This window comes from Podarcis liolepis, assembly GCF_965112155.1.
Source record: "Podarcis liolepis genome assembly, chromosome: 5".
NCBI lineage: Eukaryota > Metazoa > Chordata > Lepidosauria > Squamata > Lacertidae > Podarcis > Podarcis liolepis.
The window spans coordinates 29,117,283-29,138,545 of record NC_139556.1 but is presented as its reverse complement, the minus strand read 5'-3'; the positions used below and the strand labels follow the sequence as shown (position 1 = coordinate 29,138,545).

The 21,263-nt window shown below is 43.0% G+C and overlaps 2 protein-coding genes across 8 annotated transcripts in view; one reads left to right on the top strand and one right to left on the bottom strand.

Annotated features, from left to right (window-relative positions):
• LOC310706610 (uncharacterized protein) overlaps positions 1–11,870 on the bottom strand; it is a 76,981-nt gene extending 65,111 nt beyond the window's left edge. For 2 of the 7 annotated variants that reach the window (XM_083502927.1, XM_083502928.1), the window contains exon 1: positions 4,367–4,459. In XM_083502927.1, the coding sequence (XP_083359053.1) occupies positions 4,367–4,382 (16 nt within the window). In that variant the 5' untranslated portion in view covers positions 4,383–4,459. Of the gene's footprint in view, positions 1–1,993; positions 2,102–3,672; positions 4,108–4,366; positions 4,460–8,007; positions 8,174–8,919 lie in introns of those variants that run through there. The other 5 variants (XR_014525936.1, XR_014525937.1, XR_014525938.1 and 2 more) reach the window with 5 other exon arrangements.
• Positions 8,150–21,263, top strand: part of CCDC6 (coiled-coil domain containing 6) — a 37,011-nt gene continuing 23,897 nt past the window's right edge. Inside the window, exon 1 of the mRNA XM_083502743.1 lies at positions 8,150–8,797. Within this exon, the coding sequence (XP_083358869.1) occupies positions 8,516–8,797 (282 nt within the window). The 5' untranslated portion in view covers positions 8,150–8,515. The remainder of the gene's footprint in view (positions 8,798–21,263) is intronic.

The window sequence follows — 21,263 nt, the reverse complement described above, 5'->3', positions numbered from 1 at the left end:
TTGTTGCGTTACTCACTTTATTTGATATTCCATCCTTAGTATATTATCCTATCTCCTTGCACCTTTTAAAATTTTGCATATTAATTTTTAAGCTCCAGCACCAACTTTTTTCATGTATTCCTTAACACATCCCCACACTTTATTAATTTTTTGATTAGAGCAGCCTCTGATTGGTGCTCTTAATTTTGCCATCTCCGCGAATTCAAGAAGTTTGGCTCTCCATTCTAATAATGCTGGTATTTTATCAGTTTTCCAATTTTTCGCCACTACGATTCTGGCTGCTGCGGTTGCGAATATATTCTTTTTATCGTTGGGGATGTCACTCAATACTAAACCCAGCAAAAATGCCTCTGGTTTTTTAGAGATTGAACTCCTAAATATCTTTTTAAGCTCTTACTGTATCATAATCCAGAATTGTTTCACCACTTTGCACCCACACCACTTTTGGTACATCGTCCCCACCTCTGTTTTGCATCTCCAACAGAGATTTGATTGTTTTTTGTACATCTTTGATAGTTTTACTAGGGTGAGGTACCAATGGTAAAACATCTTCATTATGTTTTCCTTAATCAAATAGCACGCTGTAAAATTTATATCGGTTTTCCATAGTCTTTCCCATCTGTCTAAGTGAATTGTCTGGCCCAGCTCTTGTGACAATTTTATCATTGGTTCTTTTATTACCTCATCTTTCAGTTCCCATTCAAGGAGCAAGCTGTATATTTTCAATATTATTTTCCTATTTGGTTGCAGAAGTTCACTTTGCAATTTTGATGTTTTCTGTTCAAATCCTATTTTTTTATCTTGGTTGAAGATATGCAATACCTGGTGATATTGTAGCCAGCTGTTGCAATAGTTCTTAACCTTTTCATAAGGTCTTATTTTTACCTCACCATGCTCTTTTATTAGTAACTGTTGATATGTTGGCCAGCCCTCCCCCATATTTACTCTTTTAAGAGAAAATATTTTTAAAAGGTGAAAAATCAATTGCTCAGAAAGCAAGATGCTTTAATCAATTATATAGCTAGTGGCCTAGAAGTAGAACTCCACTCTTCAAAAGACTCTTGTCCTGTTTTACGAAACCGAGTAATTACCCTTGCCCAGCTGTAATGTTCTATATCAAATGAAGTTCTATGGCTGCACCTATTCCCCCTTCCACTCCTTGGCCAGTAAATAAATAAAGAAGAAAAAATAACTGCAGGAAATACTAAATTTCAGGTTTCAAGCTGTTACTTCCTCTCCTCTCCCCAAAACATATTCCCTTTTTAAATGCATTATTTAAATACTAGCTTTTACCTAGCATAGTGCAAGTATCTTCTTGTAAGGCACTCAACAGCACAATCCTAAGCATATTTACTCAGAAGCAGTGCTTTTTTTCTGGGGGGATGAATACTCCTAAACATTTTGTGAATCTAAGTTTGGTCTCATTGAGGGGCAGTATTTCAATATGAGTAGGAAAATGAGAGCACCGCTAAACATTTTCTTAGGGGGGAAAAAAACACTGCTCAGAAGTAAGTCCTATTGAGTTCAGCGGGGCTGACTCCTAGGACAGCAGGTATAGCATTGCAGCCCACATCTTCCTCTCAAGTTCCACTGCATGGCAAAATGCAGGCTATGGTTTCCATATCTCAGGTAACAGGCCACAATTTCTTCCAAACCACTTAAGAGGATAGCTTTCAAATGCTGACATTTTAGTTCCTATTTTTCTGCCTTTTTAAAATTCATTCATTGAGGAGCAAGCTTATTGATGCAGTATGTATTTTTCCTGAGTCATTTGAATACTGAAAATTGAAAATGCTAGCATTTACAAGGAAAATGGGGCCTGCTGTCTGCTTTCCCAAAACCATAATGCCATCTGTAGTGTACTCTTTACAGCTATTTAATTGCAAGTCAGAGAGAAAGGGGGGGTCTTTCAGTGATTGGAGCAGACTCTTAAGGATAAAAAGGCATTTAAAAAGCTTCTTAAATGAGTCTATAATGCAAATGTAAAACCTACTGTAGCTGCAATATACATTCCAAGTTCTCTTCTTTATTATCTCCTGCAGTATCAAAATTCACATGTGGCAAGGACAGAGGCTCTAAGCTGATTATAGATGCATGTGTGGAACTCCTCGTAAGTTAGAGTGCCCTCCAGATGTAACCTACTGCCCTCCAGATGTTGAACTACCATCATTCCTCACAATTGGTCATGCTGAATGAAGTTTCTGGAAGTTGACTGAGAACACTCAATACATTTAAAACATGTTCCCCACCACCACAAAGAATCATGGGAACTGCAGGTTGTTTAGAGTGCTGAGGACTGTAGCTCTATGAGAAGTAAACTACAGTTCCCAGGATTATTTTGGGCAGGGGTATGTGCTTGAAATGCATGGGGTGTCAGCAGCCAAGATTCTTCACAATCATTAAACCAGTGATGGCCAAACTTGGCCCTCCAGCTGTTTTGGGACTACAACTCCCATCATCCCTACCTAACAGGACCAGTGGTCAGGGATGATGTCCCAAAACAGCTGGAGGGCCAAATTTGGCCATCACTGCATTAAACACATACCAGTATAGTATTCAGTGCCTCACAGTGCAATCCTGTGTCTACTCAGAAACAAGTACCGCTGAATGCAACGGGCCTCGCTCCCAAGTAAGGGTGAGTAAGACTGCAGCCTCAGTCAGTATACAACACCAGCTCAAGCAGGTCTCCTTGCCACTGCCCCAAAAATATTACAAGGTTTGTCTGCTTATGAATCAAAATGCCAAAGTTAAAGGGGGGGGGCTGATCCTATGCTTGGTTACTTAGAAGCTAGTCCTGCTATGTTCAATGAGTCTTAAAGGTAAAGGTACCCCTGACCATTAGGTCCAGTTGCAGACAACTCTGGGATTGCACGCTCATCTCGCTCTATAGGCCGAGGGAGCTGACGTTTGTCCGCAGACAGCTTCCGGGTCATGTGGCCAGCATGGCTAAGCCGCTTCTGGCGAACCAGAGCAGCACACAGAAACACTGTTTACCTTCCCGCCGGAGCGGTACCTATTTATCTATTTGCACTTTGACGTGCTTTCAAACTGCTAGGTGGGCAGGAGCTGGGACCAAACAATGGGAGCTCACCCCATTGTGGGGATTCGAACCAGCGACCTACTGATCAGCAAGCCCTAGGCTCTGTGGTTTAGACCACAGCGCCACCCACGTCCCTCAATGAGGTTTACTTGGGCATAAGTGTGCACAGGAGTCTAATTTCTTATCCTTAGAAGGATGAAGCAGGGCAACTACATGACAGAATATGCCATTAGAGAACTATTAAATGAGGATTAAATGAGAAGACCTTTGTGGAGCAGGACAAACAAATAACTATTATGGTAAGAGATAATTAAATCCCACATACACCGCCATTACAAGAATTACTACTTTTGCTACAAGCCAGAGCAGCTGCATAAATAATTGAATAACTACCAATTACGTGGGCTTTGTGAACAGGTGACTTGGGGAGTACAATGAACCAGCTTGCAGAGGCCAAATTTTCATTTTGAGAAAGCAGGCGTTGTGGGACATTTTAGGGAGCCTAGAAGCGACATTGCCATTTTAAGGCTGACACAAAGTAAAGTCAGCCAAGTGCTCCTTCACACAACAGTTTTTTGTCACATTGCTCCCTCCCACAATATGCCAGAGAACATAAGATTAGTTATCTGTACCTTTTCAGTTTCAACATTATGCAGCTGTTTAACACTTCCCTAAGATGCCTCACAGTGTTACAATATGACAAGCAAACAACAGCAACATCTTACAAAAACTATCACACTATACCATCACACTGATTGTGACCTCATGCTAATGCTGACCACCTAAAGAAGAGAAAAACTGGCCAACATGCCCTATCACAATTGTCACCACTTTCATGAGTAATGTGTGTTTTGTACCCTTAACAAGTGTTTCTTTCTGTCTTATTTTGCCCTTCCCTCAAATTCAAGTGATACCTCTAATCAGGCAGGCAAGCATGACCATATACCAAAACTTCTTAGGATGTGGGATGACTATCCTATAATTTCAGCTGTGTGTGTCTGTGCTATGTCCATCTGAAGCCCACCTGTTATTTCTTTTTTAAATGGGAGACAACTCTTGTTAGCCATCACCATGTGGGGATAAGGAAACATCAAAAGCCAGCTTGAGAATTCCCATGGAGAAGAATGGAAAATAAAAACTAAAGCATTGACTCCTGCACATGCCTAATAATAGATTTTATCCCACTAATAGGGCGTACAGAGATACTTGTATGCACCAAAGCACGAAATATTTCACCCATATGTATGGCCGTTCTTACATAAGGGCATCTGCATGGAGCACCAACTGCATCACAAGTTAATTTATCAACATGGTGAGAGGACACACCTTTCTTTCCTTCCATGGATCTTTTGCTCAGGCAACCATCTCAAGTGGTATGTGATGATAAAAAAAACAAAGTTCATTTGAACAGAAAGTTGGATCCTCTTCCTCCCTTTGAAATAACAGCAAAGGTCACAGAGCACAACAACCATACCTTCCATTTGAATATGGGGGGGGGGGATTGTTTAGACACTTCCCAAGACTGCTCATATATGTGAAATGTACAGTGGGCTGCTTGTGTATGCTATTCCAGCACCTGACTTCTCCTATTTCTTATTAACTATTCATGTCCTTAAGAAGGAGCAGAAAGGAGTCTCTTCAACAGTCAGCACCCTACTCCCAGGAGAGAACACCCAACTGGCTCGCATAATGTTTCCCCAGGCTTCTTTGAAAGGGCAGGATACAAATTTCACAACTAAAATGTTACATTAATGGCATGATCAGCAATCACAATTGTGTGCATGTGTTTAAGTTAAATAGCAGCCCAAGTGTTGGGGTGGAATTTTCATAAGTACCACAGTAAGTGGGGAAGAGAGATTTATAAAAGCTCAGTCAGTAGAGCACAAAGGGTCTAATCTCAGGGTCGCGGGTTCAAGCCCCACATTGGGTTAAAGATTCCTGCATTGCAGGAGGTTGGACTAGATAATCCTCGTAGGAGCTTCCAACTCTACAATTCTATGATATTCTTCCCTATTCATGATTTCTATAAAAATTGTCCCATTCACTGTATGTAACAATTAGCATTAGACATTGGTGCCAATTGTAACATTTTTTCTACTGCAAATTGCCATCTCCACAGCTGAAATTTAACTTTTAAAAACCCACATGTTCACTAATAATGCCATTTAGTGGAACACATAGTTAGCCCCTTAATAATATAGTACCGTATTTTTCGCCCTATAGGACGCACTTTTTCCCCTCCAAAAATGAAGGGGAAATGTGTGTGCGTCCTATGGGGCGAATGCAGGCTTTCGCTGAAGCCTGGAGAGCGAGAGGGGTCGGTGCGCACTGACCCCTCTCGCTCTCCAGGCTTCAGGAAGCTCTGCGCAACCCTCAGGAGACCGGCTCCGAGGGTTGTGCAGAGCTGCCTGCAGTCCCGGGATCAGCGCAGCTCTGCGCGGCCATCGGGAGGGGGACGGGACTTCGCGCCCCGCTCCTGGTGGCCGCGCAGAGCTGCGCTGATCCCGGGACTGCAGGGAGCTCTGCGCGGCCATCGGGAGGGGGGCGGGACTTCGCGCCCTGCTCCCGGTGGCCGCGCAGAGCTGCGCTGATCCCGGGACTGCAGGCAGCTGCGCGACCATCGGGAGGGGGGCGGGACTTCGCGCCCCGCTCCTGGTGGCGCGCAGAGCTGTGCTGATCCCGGGACTGCAGGCAGCTCTGCGTGGCCATCCGGAGCGGGGCGGGACTTCACAACCCAGCCATTCCAACAGAAGGCGGCGGCGGCGACACAACTCCCTGCTCCGGATGGCTGCGCAGAGCTGCCTGCAGTCCCGGGATCAGCGCAGCTCTGCGCGGCCACCGGGAGCGGGGCGCGAGGTCCCGCCCCGCTCTGGATGGCCGCGCAGAGCTGCCTGCAGTCCCGGGATCAGCGCACTTCTCCCCATAGCCAGCCCCACAAGCTCGGAGGACAGCGGGGAGGCAGAGCGCGCCTTGCTGCTGTTCCCCGACCTGGTTCTTCCAGCCCTGCACCTGGGGGGGAAATAAAAATTTTTTTCTTTATTTCCCCCCCAAAAAATACGGTAACTGAAACGAAGCCAACATGATGCTGCAGCAGACACATAGGGCTGCTACAGAAAACAGCAGCCTCATGCCTCTTGCTCATCTTTCTCAAGTAACACTAAGATCTCTCAACATTCAACAATAATTCATCAGACGGTTGAGTTTCTTTACCCCTCCTGCTCCACTTCACTGGCTGCCATCTGCAGGTTTAGAGAACCTTGCATCACTATTATGCCATATCACACATACAGCATCCCCTTAGATCAGGGGCCAAGCTTTCTAGGTTCATGGTTAAACTGAGATCCAAAAGAATTAAACTGAGCCTTGAAAAGCACATAGAGCTGAAAGAGGAAGTGGGAAAGGGTGTCTCTCTTCCAACTTCCTCCTTCAGCTCTGTACATTTCAAGGGATAAAAACAGCACCCTCGCCATCTTACAACTGAGGGAGCAGTGAGTGGGGACTTGGGGTCGGCTCAGAGGTTTCAAGGGCACCAGGAGAAGACCTCAAAGATGCCACTATGCCTATGGGCACCATGTTACCACCCCCTGCCCCAGATATAAGAAGACTGGGGACAATGTAGCTGTAATTTAAGAGTACCACCAGGGGAAAATAAAGTTATTTGCACCATAGCAGAACCCTGTGTGCAGCAACCAAAAGATAAATAAATAGCGGTATGAAAAACAAAAGCCAGTGCTCAAGGAGCTTAGCACTGAACTAAGTGGAAGGAATGCTGCAAGATCTGAGTTTCCACACTGGCTCTTTCATATTACCCACTGCCACACCTACTCTGCAGAACCTTGGCCAAGATAACAACCTCGTTCTCCCTTACATCTAGAAAGGATTGAGATGTTATCAAGTCATAGCATTACAAAACAAACTGAACTTAAGAAAAAACAAGTCCACAATGCTGCTTAGATTTGGTGAATCTAAATTTAGGTCTGGTTACAAGTAAGAAGGCAGGACTCCACATTCATTTACGGACTCATTGTTAAAACTGTGTTAATGGGAGACAATCTTACTCAGCTATGAGTGATCACCAAAGAAGAATAAGCCTTTCAAATGAGCAAATGTAGGCATGCCTAATTCTGCAAAGGCTTGCATTCTACGCTGATTTGTTTTTTCAAAATCAAAAATGGGGGAGTCTAATCTGGGACTGGGATCTTGAAGAAAAGAAGGCATGACTTTCAGGCTACTATGAGACCCCTTTTTAGATGTTTCTTTCATAACCGAATCCTGTCGTAAAACTCAAGCACAGCAGTAGACTAGCAGTGGGCTCTTATGCAAAGTTTACTCAGAAGATTCACTGTGTTCAATGAGGCCATGTGTGCATTTATGTGGGAAAAACCAGAGAACTCATTGAAACATGCCTCCACTGTAAACATGAGCGGGGACTGTGTTGTAGAGAAGGCAGGGCTGAAAGCAAGTTTTGCTGAAGAGTGTATCCCATCCGATATCAATGAAACAAATAACTGCCCTCTGTGGGCAGCCTTGTATAGTAGGAAAGTTTTTAATGTTTGATGTCTTACTGTGTTTTAATTCGTTGGAAGCCACCCAGAATGGCTGGGGTAACCCAGTCAGAAAGGCGGCTTATAAAGTAGTAGTAGTAGTAGTGCATTCATTTTGCCATAGCGGCCTGCAAGTATTCTCCCTCACATGGGACCCCACCCATTTCCACTGCTTACTCTTGACAAAGCAGGCTCTTATGTGTCAAAAGTGCCATCTGAAATAAAACTTGGGTATGTTGCCATGGGCTTTTGCTTTAGTCGTGAGGTAACTTTACAACCCATAAGTCACGCAACCCGTGGCAGGGCAGTTACCCCGAAGTACCTGCTTGTACACAAGGCCTTAGAGCGCCTAGCAAGGCAACGCCGCGCACCTTCCCCTCAGAAGCCAGTCCAACCGGGGGTGGGTGGTGGTGGGCGACTTACTTTCTCATATATATAACTCGGGCTGCAAGTTCTGGTGGGCCTGAAGGCCGTGCCGCCCGAAGCTCACCTGAGGCAACGGCGGCGGCGCTGCTTTACCTAGAGACTATTGGCGACGCCTTTCTTTTTTTGGCGTGCAGATTGAGGTTCCGCCCAGGGAGGAGGCGGCGGCGGCGGCGCTGTCTCCGCCCAGGCAGTCATGGAAATTGGCTGTATCCGTTGCAGTATCCCTAGGCCGCGGCCGGCGTCGCTGTGGGCCCGCCGGGGGAAGCGGGCAGCTCCCTTCTTGGAGCCGAGCGAGAGCGGCATATTCGGCGCGGACGGAGCGTGCGCCAGCCTCTCGTCGCTTGCTCGGCCCAGGCGGTGAGCTTCGGCCGCCGACCCCGCCTCCGTGCCTCGCAGCAGCAGCAGCAGCACAGCCGCAGCTGCCGGAGAGGCGGGCAGACGAGCAGGAAGGCGCGCTGAGGTGTGTGCAACAGCAGCAGGAGCCGCCGCCTCCCCAGGGCCGGGCATGGCCGACAGCGCCAGCGAGAGCGACACGGACGGCGCGGGGGGCAGCGGCGGCGGTCCGGGGGTGTCTCTGCCCGGCTGCCCAGCGGGGCCTGGCTCCTCGGGGGGCAGCAAAGCGGGCGGCATCGTGATCTCGCCGTTCCGGCTGGAGGAGCTGACGAACCGCCTGGCGTCGCTGCAGCAGGAGAACAAGGTGCTCAAGATCGAGCTGGAGACCTACAAGCTCAAGTGCAAAGCGCTGCAGGAGGAGAACCGCGACCTACGCAAGGCCAGCGTCACCATCGTGAGTGCGGGAGGGCCGGGCAGGGCGTTACGGGAGCAAGCGGGGCTCGACCCCCTTGGCCTTCCCCCCACGCGAGGCACCCTCGCTCCGTCCTCAGCGAGGCCCGCCGCTCGCCTCTTCACCTGGGAGTTGGTGGAGGGGAGGCGCCGGCCGGGCCCGCCTCAGGTGGGGCTTGGGAGGGCCTCGCCTTGGGAGGGCTCCGGGTGGTAGCGCTGGCGAGGCGGCGGGAGAAGGTGGAGGCCCAGCTGGGAGGGCTTTCCCGCGCCTCCGTCCCCTTTTCTCGCCTGCGCGCTTTTCCCCACGCGCGAGCTGCTGCTTTTCGCCCTGGCAGACAGCTCGATCCTGCGCCTACTCCAAAGTAGGTCCTGCCGAGTTGAGTGCGCGCAGGATTGCATCTCCGAATCTGAGCCGGGCCTTCTCGGTATTGGGTCCTGGGCAGCAACCACGCCAATGGGCCTCTGGTGGCAGCCGACTTTATTTTCGTTTTGCTCGCCACATGTTTTGGAGAGGGAATGGGCTCCCTTCTTCTCTGCTCCGCCTGCTGCCGCCATGCACGTCTATTGCACACAGTTGTTTGTGTCGTCGTCGCCGCCTTCTGTTGGAATGGCTGGGTTGTGATTTTTTGTATTCGCACCTGAGCGGAAGGATGGCATTGGAGATGGTGGCTGCCTGAAGCGTGGTTCGGAATGAACAGGGTGCCCATATAAGTTGCAGCGTTAGAATCTCAGATACATAAGCTAAGTGCCAAGAGGCTCCTTAAACCAGGGTTGCCATCACCAAAATGGATAGCCCTAGTTGCCGTTTGGGGGCCAGGTAGTCCTAAAACCAAATTTCTCAATATGGCTTTTTGGTTGCTGAAATTCATTCTGATTGTGCAGATAAAATATAACGGGTAGAACTCGTGTGTGAAAAGAGTCAAGATGCAAGGATTCCCAGGCATGCAGCTCCAGATGATGGAGACATCAAACTGCACCTGACGAATTTCGAATGCTGGCAAGTTGGTGAGAGCAATGAAAAGCAAGCAAGGCATTGTGTGTGGGTGCAGCGAGGAATAGAAGTATGGAGCTAGATGAATGATGGACTTCAGATACTGCACACCTTTATACATAATCTTTCTATAGTTTTTATAAATCGCTTTTCTGTGCTTTGGACTAGATAACCATTGGGCTAGATGTCCATTCTATTACTCTATTCTGTACCCCACTTTTTTCCCAAGGAGCTCTAAGTGGTATACAAGTAACTCCCATTTGCACAGGCATTGTGTTCTAGGTCATTGGCATGTCAGTGGTCACACATAAACCCATTCTGCCCCCCTCCAGGCCTGAAAGCTGCATGTATGTTGGCCATCAGTTGGACATGTGCAAAATGGTCGCCACCTGTAAATGGTTCTCTCACCCCAATCCCCACAACAACCCTGTGAGGTAGATTAGAGTGAGAAGCAGTGAGTGAGTAGCCCAATGCCACCCGGTGAGCTTCATGGCCACAGTGGGGATTTGAACCCTGGTCTTCTGGGTCCCAGTCTGACATTCTAACCACTCATCCACAGTGGCTCATTTTATATAGCAAAGCCAGATCTAGGGTGACTCAGAAAAACAGGGCATAGAGCAGTCACAAAACATACCAGTGGGATCAAGTTTTATTCTTTATTCTCTCTGGGATCACTGAATGGTTGCCATTGACTTGTAATATGGGGGAAAATAAAATGCTGCACTGAGAGGAAAGCCATGGCAAAAAAAGGTGTCATATGGTACTGCATAGGTCTGCTATGTACTTACATTCTGTGGCAGAATTGCTGGAACCACCTTCATTGGTTTTGTGTGAGGTTGCAGTCAAAAGTCTAGTTACTGTGTTGCCAAAGCCCTGTTCAAACCTAACATTTGAATGCTTCCATTGAGTCACATCAGTCCTGTTATTGCTGCGCAAATGGTTCATTGGATCCAACAATGACATTACATTGGGGCAATGCTAGATATGGTTTTCCTTTCTCTAATTAAAGAGAATCAAACCTATTTGTGTGGGACCAAATATATAATGTCTAAATCAGAATGGGCACTTTCAGAGATTTGAAGTAGGATTGCCTGTCTAAAATGGCTTTGGTTCTTGGAAAGAAATTAATCAGTCTTAGCAAAATTCCATGGTTTACGGTAGATTCAGGATTACAGCCTCTGTAAGCAGAGTTGCTTCAGAGATCATGAAAATTAGCCATAGCCTTTCTTTTGAAATTTGACTTTGTATGTAGTTTGTACGGTGTGCCAAGGTGAAAACTGTACTTGAGTGCCTCCAGGTGACATCTAACGGGATTTTTGTTGTCCAAAATAGTTTGACAAATAGGCTGCTATGATGTTTATTTTACATTACTAAGCACAGTCCTGATGAAGACGCATGGGAGCTGACACAACACAAGTACTGGTGCAAGGCTGGGGTTTTAATATGCAGGGCTTCAATAATGAATATTAGGTACTGTGGCAAAATACACTAGCTTAGTTTTGTGAGCATCTATAAGTCAAGCCAAATATATAATGAACACAATATTTGTTGTCTATTGTAGACACAAGCTGTTCACAAACATATTGTGTGACATTGACAATAGTGGTATGTTCTAAGGGACCAGACTACATAGGGAACCAGTTATGTAGCAGAACTGGTTTAGTTCATTGTGGAATGGACATTCCTAGGCAATCACTGACTTTCATCAGCTAGGTAAAATACTATCTCTTTAGTTGAAGTTGCTGATTAGTTTGCTTTATTCAGTTCTTAAATTTGAATACTTATTTGAGAACTGACTATCATACTGGAACATTTCACTCATTTTGAATCTATTCTGATACTCGAAAACCTTTGACTTAAGGGTTTACTCTAAAGCATAGTAATAGCATTCTCCATGGCTCTGAAATTTTGAAAACTTGGTGAGTTTGTCTTTTTGGCATCCAGCTTATCCTATAAATCAAGAGGCAAACTTGTGGAATCTATAGAAGTTTGGCTTCCTGTGTATTTCTTGGAGAATAGTGACCAAACCGTTAGGAAGGAGTCCCTGGTGCATCCTAGAACTAGACACGATACTCTTTGAACAAATGAAGATTCTTCTTTGATGCCAGTAAAATGAACAAATGATTTTCTGCTCCCTAGTAGTGTAATTCTAATAAGAATGAGTCTGACAGGGATACCTCTCCCCAGCAAGCTCCCTATATCAGGATGTACCGTATTTTTCGCTCTATAACACGCACCCGACCATAACACGTACGTAGTTTTTAGAGGAGGAAAATCCGTAGGCATGCCACCCGTAGGCATTCCCTCCATAACACGCACAGACATTTCCCCTTACTTTTTAGGAGGAAAAAAGTGAGTGTTATGGTGCAAAAAATTCGGTAATCTCCTGCCATAGGGAACCTGTGTAGCTGCTCTCTGCTTATCTGGTAGGCTCCCCCAAAGTCTGGGTGAAATTTTGTTTACAAAGTGCTGTGAAAGTGACCACATTTAATGGATTTAATGAAAGCTTATTTGTCTGGATAGCCCTTTCAAAATAAATGTTAACAGCTTGATAAGTGTCTTGATAAGTATCTTGATGATGAAACGCATTAACAGGATGCCGAATTAAATCTCCTTTTTTACTAACAGAGAAAGTCTTCCAATCTATGACTTCTCAAGTTTGATATTAACTGGTGTGTTCATTCAAATAGTATGTTTAATGAGGCTTGATTGGGTCACCTGATCTGGATTCACATGGGGAAAAAGTGTAATAAGAAGATTCATTTCTTCACTTGTTTTTATCATGATGAAACAAGCCTCTTTATAAGTTGTGGATATACTTGGGATAATTTAAAGTTCAGTATTGGTACATACTATGTTAGGAGGCAGAAACCTCTGGGGGAAATGCCAAAATTATTTGCAATGTGACTAGAGGAGCTTATTGATGCTGATTTCAGTGAATGGCCTCAGATGCAAATCTTCACATTAAAGATGTGTACTTTATGTAAACTAAAGCCTTAGATGTGTGCAAGTTCAAAGGGGTTATCTTGGTAATAAACAATTACAATTGGCAATACTTTCTTTAAGAGTCTAAATATTGCATTGACCAGAGGTTTATATATAAATGGTTTTATATGTAATACAGAAGTACAGATAGTTCTGAAAAGCTTACTGAAGAATATAGAAGGGTACAGCATTTCTATAGCAAGTTGTTGGCAGTCGGCCTTTTAATAGCTTTCAAAAATATCTGTAAAATGAACACTTAAATAGTTTTTGATTGTCATTGCAAGGGCAGTTTAGATACTGAAAATCAAGATAGATACATAATGGGCAACATGAAAAGTACTGTTAAATCAGTTGTGCGTCACAACTGAAGTGTTAATGTGCAAGCAGTAAAGGATTGAGTGAATGCATAAAAAAAAATAGGATGTTAATATAAGAACCACTTTATACCATTTTTTGCTGTTAGTACCGTTGGGGCTTAGAGATGCTTCCCCTTTCAGTACAGCCTTTTCCTGTTTGTTTTTGGTGTTTTAAGATTTCAGGTAATGTTTTAAAAACGTAGCTGTGTATAGTTCACATTTCTTTTTGCTGTAAGATTTGAACATATTTATGAAACCAGTGGAATTTATTTGTTAATGGAAAAAGAACTGAAACTGTTTTTTAATGTTTGTTAAGCAGAAACTAATATTTCACTAACTTTTAGTGATAAAGACTGCTTCCACCATTAAGTATTCAGATGCATCCAGTAATGTAGAGAAGAATAGTTTGTTAAAAAATAATATTTGAAATTTGATAGTAGAAGAGAGTTGCCCAAACTTCTGAAAGCTGAGGCAGTCCCCCCCATCCCGCAATTAAAACTGACGGCATTCTTCTCTTGTTTACATAACTAAAAACAAAGCTCTTTGGATGTGTAAGAACTATCTGCCCTCTGAGGAGCTTTACCCCTGTGTTTCTGAGTTGCTGTCTGAGTGTGCCTCCTCTGAGGGTAGTTCTGCTGCATCTCTCTCTCTCTGTGGGGTGATTTAATGATCAAATTGCATCAAATGCTGAGGCTGCTTGGGAGGCTCTAAGGACAAACAGTGGATCTTACTGACATGCAGGTGGCAGTCTCCTCTGCAGGTGGATCCTTTTTGCTTGTGAGAGGTTACGTTTGATTGCATCTTAGCTGATCTCTTGCGGCTCACTGGTGTGCCCATATAGCAGAAATTTATGGGGGTAGCTGTGCTGGATTTAGGAGGGAATCTTGAATTTAGGATGGGTACACATTACCTCTAGTGCTTGTATACTGTAGGATAGGTAGATCAGAATCCGTTCTTGTTGTTGCCAGGATGAGTAGCATCTCATGGTGCATTGGATTCCAAGGATGATATCATCAATATACAGTGGGAACTTTTACTGCATGTATCAAGTGTTGGAGCCCAAGTTAGAAATTATTATTTATTTGTATGATGTGTTAACAGTGTACTTAGTGTTTTTAAAAGTCCAAAGATGCCTTAAAATTTAATCTGTTTCTTACTGGAAATAGAAATCGTAGCCACAGCAAAAAACCACTCATCCATGCTTGTTTCTTGAATTGCACCCTCTCCAAACACATTCCTCCACCCTCACACCAATTCTACATGGCAAACCTGTTTTAAAGGGGAAGTTTTAAAAAGTAGCTTGTGCTGTGGCAATGCGGGTGAGGTAACTATCTAAAGAAAACCCACCAAGTTAGTACAAGCATTTGGGTGTGCCGCAGTAGTTCTTTGGACTTCAGCCCATTTGTGTGATTTTTTATTATTATTATTTAATATTGATATGGAATAAGATTTCCCTTAAAGTTACTGGTTAAAGTTACCCATGATATTTTGACATAGCTTTATACACATAAATATAGTATTAAACAAAGACAATTTCAACTTACTCTGCAGAGGGAGCAGTGACTATACCAACTTTTGCTGGGCAAGTGAGTACACAGTGATGCACCTTTAATTATTTTTATTTAATTGCCAATCTATTCTGTACATCCTAGGGACCAAAAATTCACTTACTATCTAGAACTTCCACCGTGTTCCTTTGTAATAGGAAGCAAAATTCTGCACAAGGTCCTTTCTACCTTTTGGGGGGATTGTCACATCTATTTATGCACATTTCTGGTGATGAGTCAATAAAGGTACAGAAGGATCCTGCAGGTGAGATACCCAGAACTAAGTCAGTACTGTTGATACAGACTGGACAAAGAGTTGTAAAATGTCTTTGCAGTCAGAGGTGCGCAGTACAGCAATGGAAAATAATCTAAAATGGCAAGTCCTGGCAAGAAGTTGGAATATTTGCTTAGTTTTTGGTTTGTGTTAACGATGACAACTCGGACCTTAAAGCAAAGCTGTTATTAAACTAGGTTCTTGGTGGAAATCAATAATATGGCATTCTTTCGTTCTGATGTTTAGTTTCATTTTCTTTATTATTATTTTATCTAGACTCCCTAATTAGAATTCTTATGCAGGATGTTAGTTTTGATCCTCCTGCATATGAGTATGTACATGTTTAGTTGTTGCTTCTTCCTAATAAGTGTTACAATAAGATGCTTACCGTTCTAGGTTTTTTGTTTTCTGAGAAAGGAGGCCTAAGGTTGTCTCTTGAGAGTGCGGCTGAAGAGATGGATATGAATGTTAAGGCAATCCATCTTTTTCTTAGCTAATGAAACTGGCAACTCTTTGGGCAGCTCATCCTAAGTACACTCTGTGATGAAATTGTTAAATGTTTTTGGTTTTGCATGTTCCGGTGAAACAGCCAAAGCTGGGCATAACCATTTCTAGCCGCAGAAGAGATTTGAGACTCTGGTGACAAGTTGGAATCCTGGAGTACTCCCAGAATATGAATCTGTTCCTTCAACCCCTCGCAGAAGAGTTTGCTCCCCTAATTCCTGGACTTGGGAGCCATCCACCCACAGAACCTCCATCTTGTCAGCTTTCAGCCTGTTTAATTGGCCCCGATCCAGCCCATTACTGCTTCCAGACACAAGTTCAACACCTGCATAGCACCTCCAGATTGAGATAAAATCGAGAGCTAAAACTGAGTGCCAGCAGCATAAAGATTCTGTGCTCCCAACTCCACATATGATGGAACCCAACTATTTCATATAGATGTTGAATAACATATAAAACAGAATGGATCCTTGGGAAGACCCCAAGCTGAAAAGCTATGGAGCCAAGTAACTTTCTCTAGTTGCTCTGAAATAATAGCAACTTTTGGCAAATTGAGGGATGTAGTTAAATCTTTTTTCCTCTCTTCATTGACATTTTTCCCTTCTCCTTCTCTCTTTGTTGTTGTTGTTGTTGCTCATTCAAATTTGTCCTGTTAGACAAAAAAAGCAAAGGTAGCCTTCTTTCCCTTTCTGTTTCATGATACTATATTGCTGACTGCATGACATTATTTGCTGACTGCATGGCATTATTTTAATAATTGTATACTCCATCCATAGAGCAAAACAGAGTGGAATTTCAGAGAGAACCTGGAAGAATGCCAAAGTGTAAGGGGTGGGAGTGACTCAACAGAACAGTTAAACAAATATGGTAATTTGTAACTGTGTTCTTATTTATACTTCCCACATGTAGTGGAACTGTAACTGCTCTCTGCTTGCTGCTAGACACAGAATAGAAATGTTAATTATTAAAGATGATGAATATCTTGCAACTTAAGAGTGAAGATTGTGCATATCTTACCTGTAGTTATGCATATTCTATAGCCTTCTAAGTTGAATTGAAACTTGCTTCTTTTCTCTGGGAAACTGAAAAGAACAGCCATGCTTGGACTATGTTAGGCAAGGCAAAAGGTATGTGGCAAAGTTCAAATGATCCAGTTAGTTAAAAGTGTCAGTATAGTCAAGTCACAAAGGGAAAGAGTCTTTAATAAAATGGAATCATTTATATATATGAAGAGATCACCGCAGGAGGGGAGACATGAGAGTGAAATGAAAATATTCCAAGGCTACACTCCAAAGAGTCTATTTAGGTGCACCACAGGGCTTCTGTGTGCTTCTCCATCTCCGTTGGCTGCCAGTCCATTACTCGGACCAAATCAAAGCTTTGGTATTAACCTTAAAGTCCTGAACAGCTTTAGGCCAAGTTACCTGAAGGATTGTTTCCGCTTAGACATAAGTTTCTGGATCCTAAGATCATCTTCAGAGACCCTTCTCTTGGTGCCCACACCAGAATCAGATGCTGTGGCAATGGTAGCTACCCAGGAGGGACATTTTTTGGTGGTGGTGCTCTGGTTGTGGAATGCCCTTCCCAGAGATGCGTGCCTGTTACCCACATCATGGTTGTTTTGCCATGCTTTTTAAATATTTAGAATCTTCTGGTGCTTTTTAATGCTGTTTTTATATAGTTGCAGATTGTGGCTATAATTTTTATTGTGATTATATGTTTTGCCTTGTATTAATTTTTGTATGGCTTTTAAATTTTCGTGTTCGCCACCCAGAGAATTATTGGATGAGTAATTGAGCAGTGTACAATGTTTAAAACATAGAAATAAATCTTCCATGTCATATCACAAACTGTTTTCAAAACTTGCCTGCAAGGGAGCTGGGGTGCACTTGTGAAACCACGCTGGGCACACAGGGTTACTAAACCTGTGAAAGTGATTTTTTTCTTTCCAAACCAGGAGCTATGGCTAATTATGGTTTATCCAAACAAGCCAGGATCAGAAATGGTGGTATGATCTTGGCTTGTTTGGACAAACCATAGCAAAAGCTAATCAGACTTTAACCTCTTTAAAATGGAACCAGATGCTTCCCATGTTTTTCTCGCCACCATGCTAAAGAATGAGAAGGGAGTGCACAAGCACAAGGCTCATTCATACAGAACTATGATTTAGTGCTGTGCCAAAAGGCAACCTTATGTAATTCACAGTTTGTAAAAATTAAATGCAGGCAGGCAGCATTGCAAAGCAAGGCAAATGCGTCTACAAAGCTAGTACGGAAAACCAGTGTTACTCCAACAGATTGAGCTTCATTGAAGGCTTCAAATCAGTATGAATTTCTTCCATTGGAAAAATACAAGGTAATAAATACATCACATGATTTGGATTTAGACATCAGACACCCAAAATGAAGCATTGTGAAAAGGAAACGTGCGACTTCACAAACAATTTTTTCTAAGCAGAGTGTTCAAAGTTTATTCCGATGGATAGCACGACCAATATGCTAGAATCAAGTTGCAAGTTTCTCCAACTTGTTTGCACACCCTATTTTTCTGTATTTTTTAATACAAATTAGCTCCAGTTTCAGCCAGTGGATGCCAGCTATTCTGCCAAACCTGCTGTTTCAAGCATGAGTGTGCACTATTCTAGAGCACACTTGGGTCATCTACGGTTCCATCCACCAGCGTAGTTTTTCCTGTACCCTACTGAAGCAAGGAGCTCTGAGCAGTACAGTGAGGGAGAGGTAACCTCTGTTGGTTGCCTAACTATATCACACAGCCAGCCACACAGGTCCTCTTTCTCTTTTCTAAGCACACTACAACTCCTCTCTCCGTTTTCCATTTGTGTCACTGTTCTGCATTACAAAGGCATAATTTTCTCCAAAAAGCACAACTTTCTTCATCTTGTTTTTCCAGTTGTGCGTGTTTTGTACTTCCTTAAGAAGCTTAGTATAGTCAATATTTATAGGACCAGCTCCTTATAAGAGGAAAGTGTTGAAAGCTCATGGTACTGATCTGCTTATTTACAAATGTGCACATACAAATGGATAAAACACACAAACATACTCAGTTAGAGTCACAGTTGCTGCCCCCTTTGCCTCTCTAGAATTATCGCAATCATCCAGCCAGCCAGCTCTAGGCTGCTTCTGTTCTGCAAACTTTGTGAAAAGAAGAAAACAATTGTGCCAAACTAAAACTGGATTGAGTTCTCACCAGAGCAGTATGAGTCACATCAATGCCTGGAACAACCTAATGATCCATTAATGCCATGTTCAAAGCTCACCAAGCACAGGGTGGATGTCATAGTAGGCCAGCAAACTTTACAACCCAGTAATAATTTTTGAAACCGCATTTTATATTCCCACTGCCACAAGACACACACAGGCTATAATCTGAAAACGAAAAACTGCAGTTAGGTGAATATGGAAGCGGCTCCTTCCGTTCTCCCCCTTGGCATCTGTGCCAAGCACCATAGTCTGGTAGATTTGTGTGTGACATTAATTGGGATTTAAAAAATTGCTCCATTCCAAAGCCTGAGGTCTGATTTAAAACAAGATTAAAATATTGTAAACCTACATACATCTGCAGCTGAAATCTTAACACCCCCTCCAAAAAGAGCCAGCTGAAAAGCTAGTTTTATAGTCTCTATAAAATAATTTCTATGATATGGGTGATTATTTGATTTTGTTTTAAATCCTTTTTTAGCTGTATCTTGCATGGTACAATAAATGTGGATTTGGAGGGCATTTTCTGCTTTTGTCTCCTCAGTGGTTCCCATTTTGCATATTGAGATTGGGGAGAGAACTGATATCCAAAACCATTTTATCGTTTTCATTTCGAAATGGTAATGTGTCATATGTGTCAGTAAACAAGTCTTCTCTTTTTTTAAAAAAAAAAAAAAATAGCAACATGGTGCCAGTGGCAGGCAAAGCTTCATTGCTTTTCTACTGCCTCAGGCCAAGTAGCATTGCAAATTATGTTTGGCGGTTTAGTAAACCAGTCCAATTGAAGCTTGTATGAAACTGTAGGTAGAGACGTTTTTTATTAATATATTTTATTAGGTTTTTAAAAATTTGTTTTTTACAAAATAACAAAAGCCAGCAAGGGAGAAAAACATGAGTTGGGAGGATGGTTTCTGGATCAATAGCAAAATATCCATGAGTGGGTGCTTGCCATAACTATGTGGGTAAGGGTGTAAAAGTAATAAGTTCAGTTTATACGTTGAATGCTGTAAGGCAAAGAGGCTAACCTGAGGCATTCACATTTTATTGGACCATAATTCCAGTCATCCCTGACTATTGGCTACAGTTTTTAAGCATAAGAAACAAGATTGTTCCATTAACATAATGATAACAGTTGCACAATTATAACACCAAAGTAATCATGGGTTGTGAATTACCAGTGGCAACAACAATGGATCTCATAAGCCTTGACTGAGCAGTCAATGCACACACACCACCACATGGGTAGTGCCCACAAAATGGTTACATGAAGCATATAATTGCTGTTATTTCATGCAGTTGTGTCAGCCACAATGATGGCATCTGCCTCTTGGTGTCATCTGTGGTGAGCCCTACCACTTCTGAGCCTGCCTTTCTTGACATCCCTAGCAAGCTATCTAGACTCAGTCTGTGGTTTGATTGACTATAGTCCTAGGTCTACTAGGAAGATAATGTCTTTTGGGATGTTCACAGCCTCATGGGTTGTTGAGCTTCTATCTGCTGTGTATTTTGGAAAGTGGTTTGTCTGTCCATCTGTCCTCTATAGGTTTGACTATCTCTTGAGATATCACTGTCAGACTTGGCAGAATGGTTCCCAAGGTGGGGGCAGTGGTCTTTGTTGCCATTTGGATGCCGGACAGCATTTTGAATCAAGATGGGAGTCCGCAACCACACTTTGGCATGGCTGTTCCCATTTTCTGGGCTAGGTTCAGCTGCCTCCTGTGAGATACTGTTGCCAGACTTGGCACAAAATTTCCTGAAGTGAAGGTGGGGGACTTTTCTGCCATTTGGGCACTGAGCACCACTTTGAATCAAGATGAGAGAACAAAACACTGCTTTGACGTGACTTCACCCAACTTTTGGCATGATGAGTCCAAACTCACAAATTACACTATCCATTTAAAAATCACAATCTTTTTGGTTTTCAAAAAGCACGACATATAAGCAGCCAATGCCACCTTATTATTATTTTATTAAAAAACTTCTCTGGCTTTTACATCACGTGTTTAGAACATATGTAGGCGCCATTAGGTCACCAGTGTCCATGCCTCGTTTTGATTTATTATAATAAAGAGATATCTCAAGCTCGAAATTCTGTTTATGTGTTGGAGAATGGTGACTCACTGTCCTTCATTTGTTTAGTACATATCTTAGCAATGTCAAATAGCCTTGAAAACAAAACAAAAAATGCTACTTCTATATTTTTAGGCAAGGATTTTTTCTTTCTGCAGTGTAAAGCAGAAATGTCCCCCCACCACCACCTTCACAGTTTGCAGGGGGGAGGTTTAGAAAAATAATGTTATTCTAATGTGACAGGAAAAAGCTGTAGTTACTTGTTCTCATTTGCTTGTTCTCATATTCTATTAGTTCTTATTATTATTCTATTAGTTCTCATATTCAACCTCAGAAATTTGAATTCAAGGTTTTGCTTTCCTCTGTTTGCCAATTTAAATGTTTTTAGAAAATGAGAAATTTACTTGTTGTGAAAGAAATAGAAGAAGCTAAGTTTGGATTTCACAACTAGCCAGTCACCTAATGGATTTTTATTTCAATTCTCCTACCCTCTAAAAATAGAACTCACTTTTCTGTTCACTACTG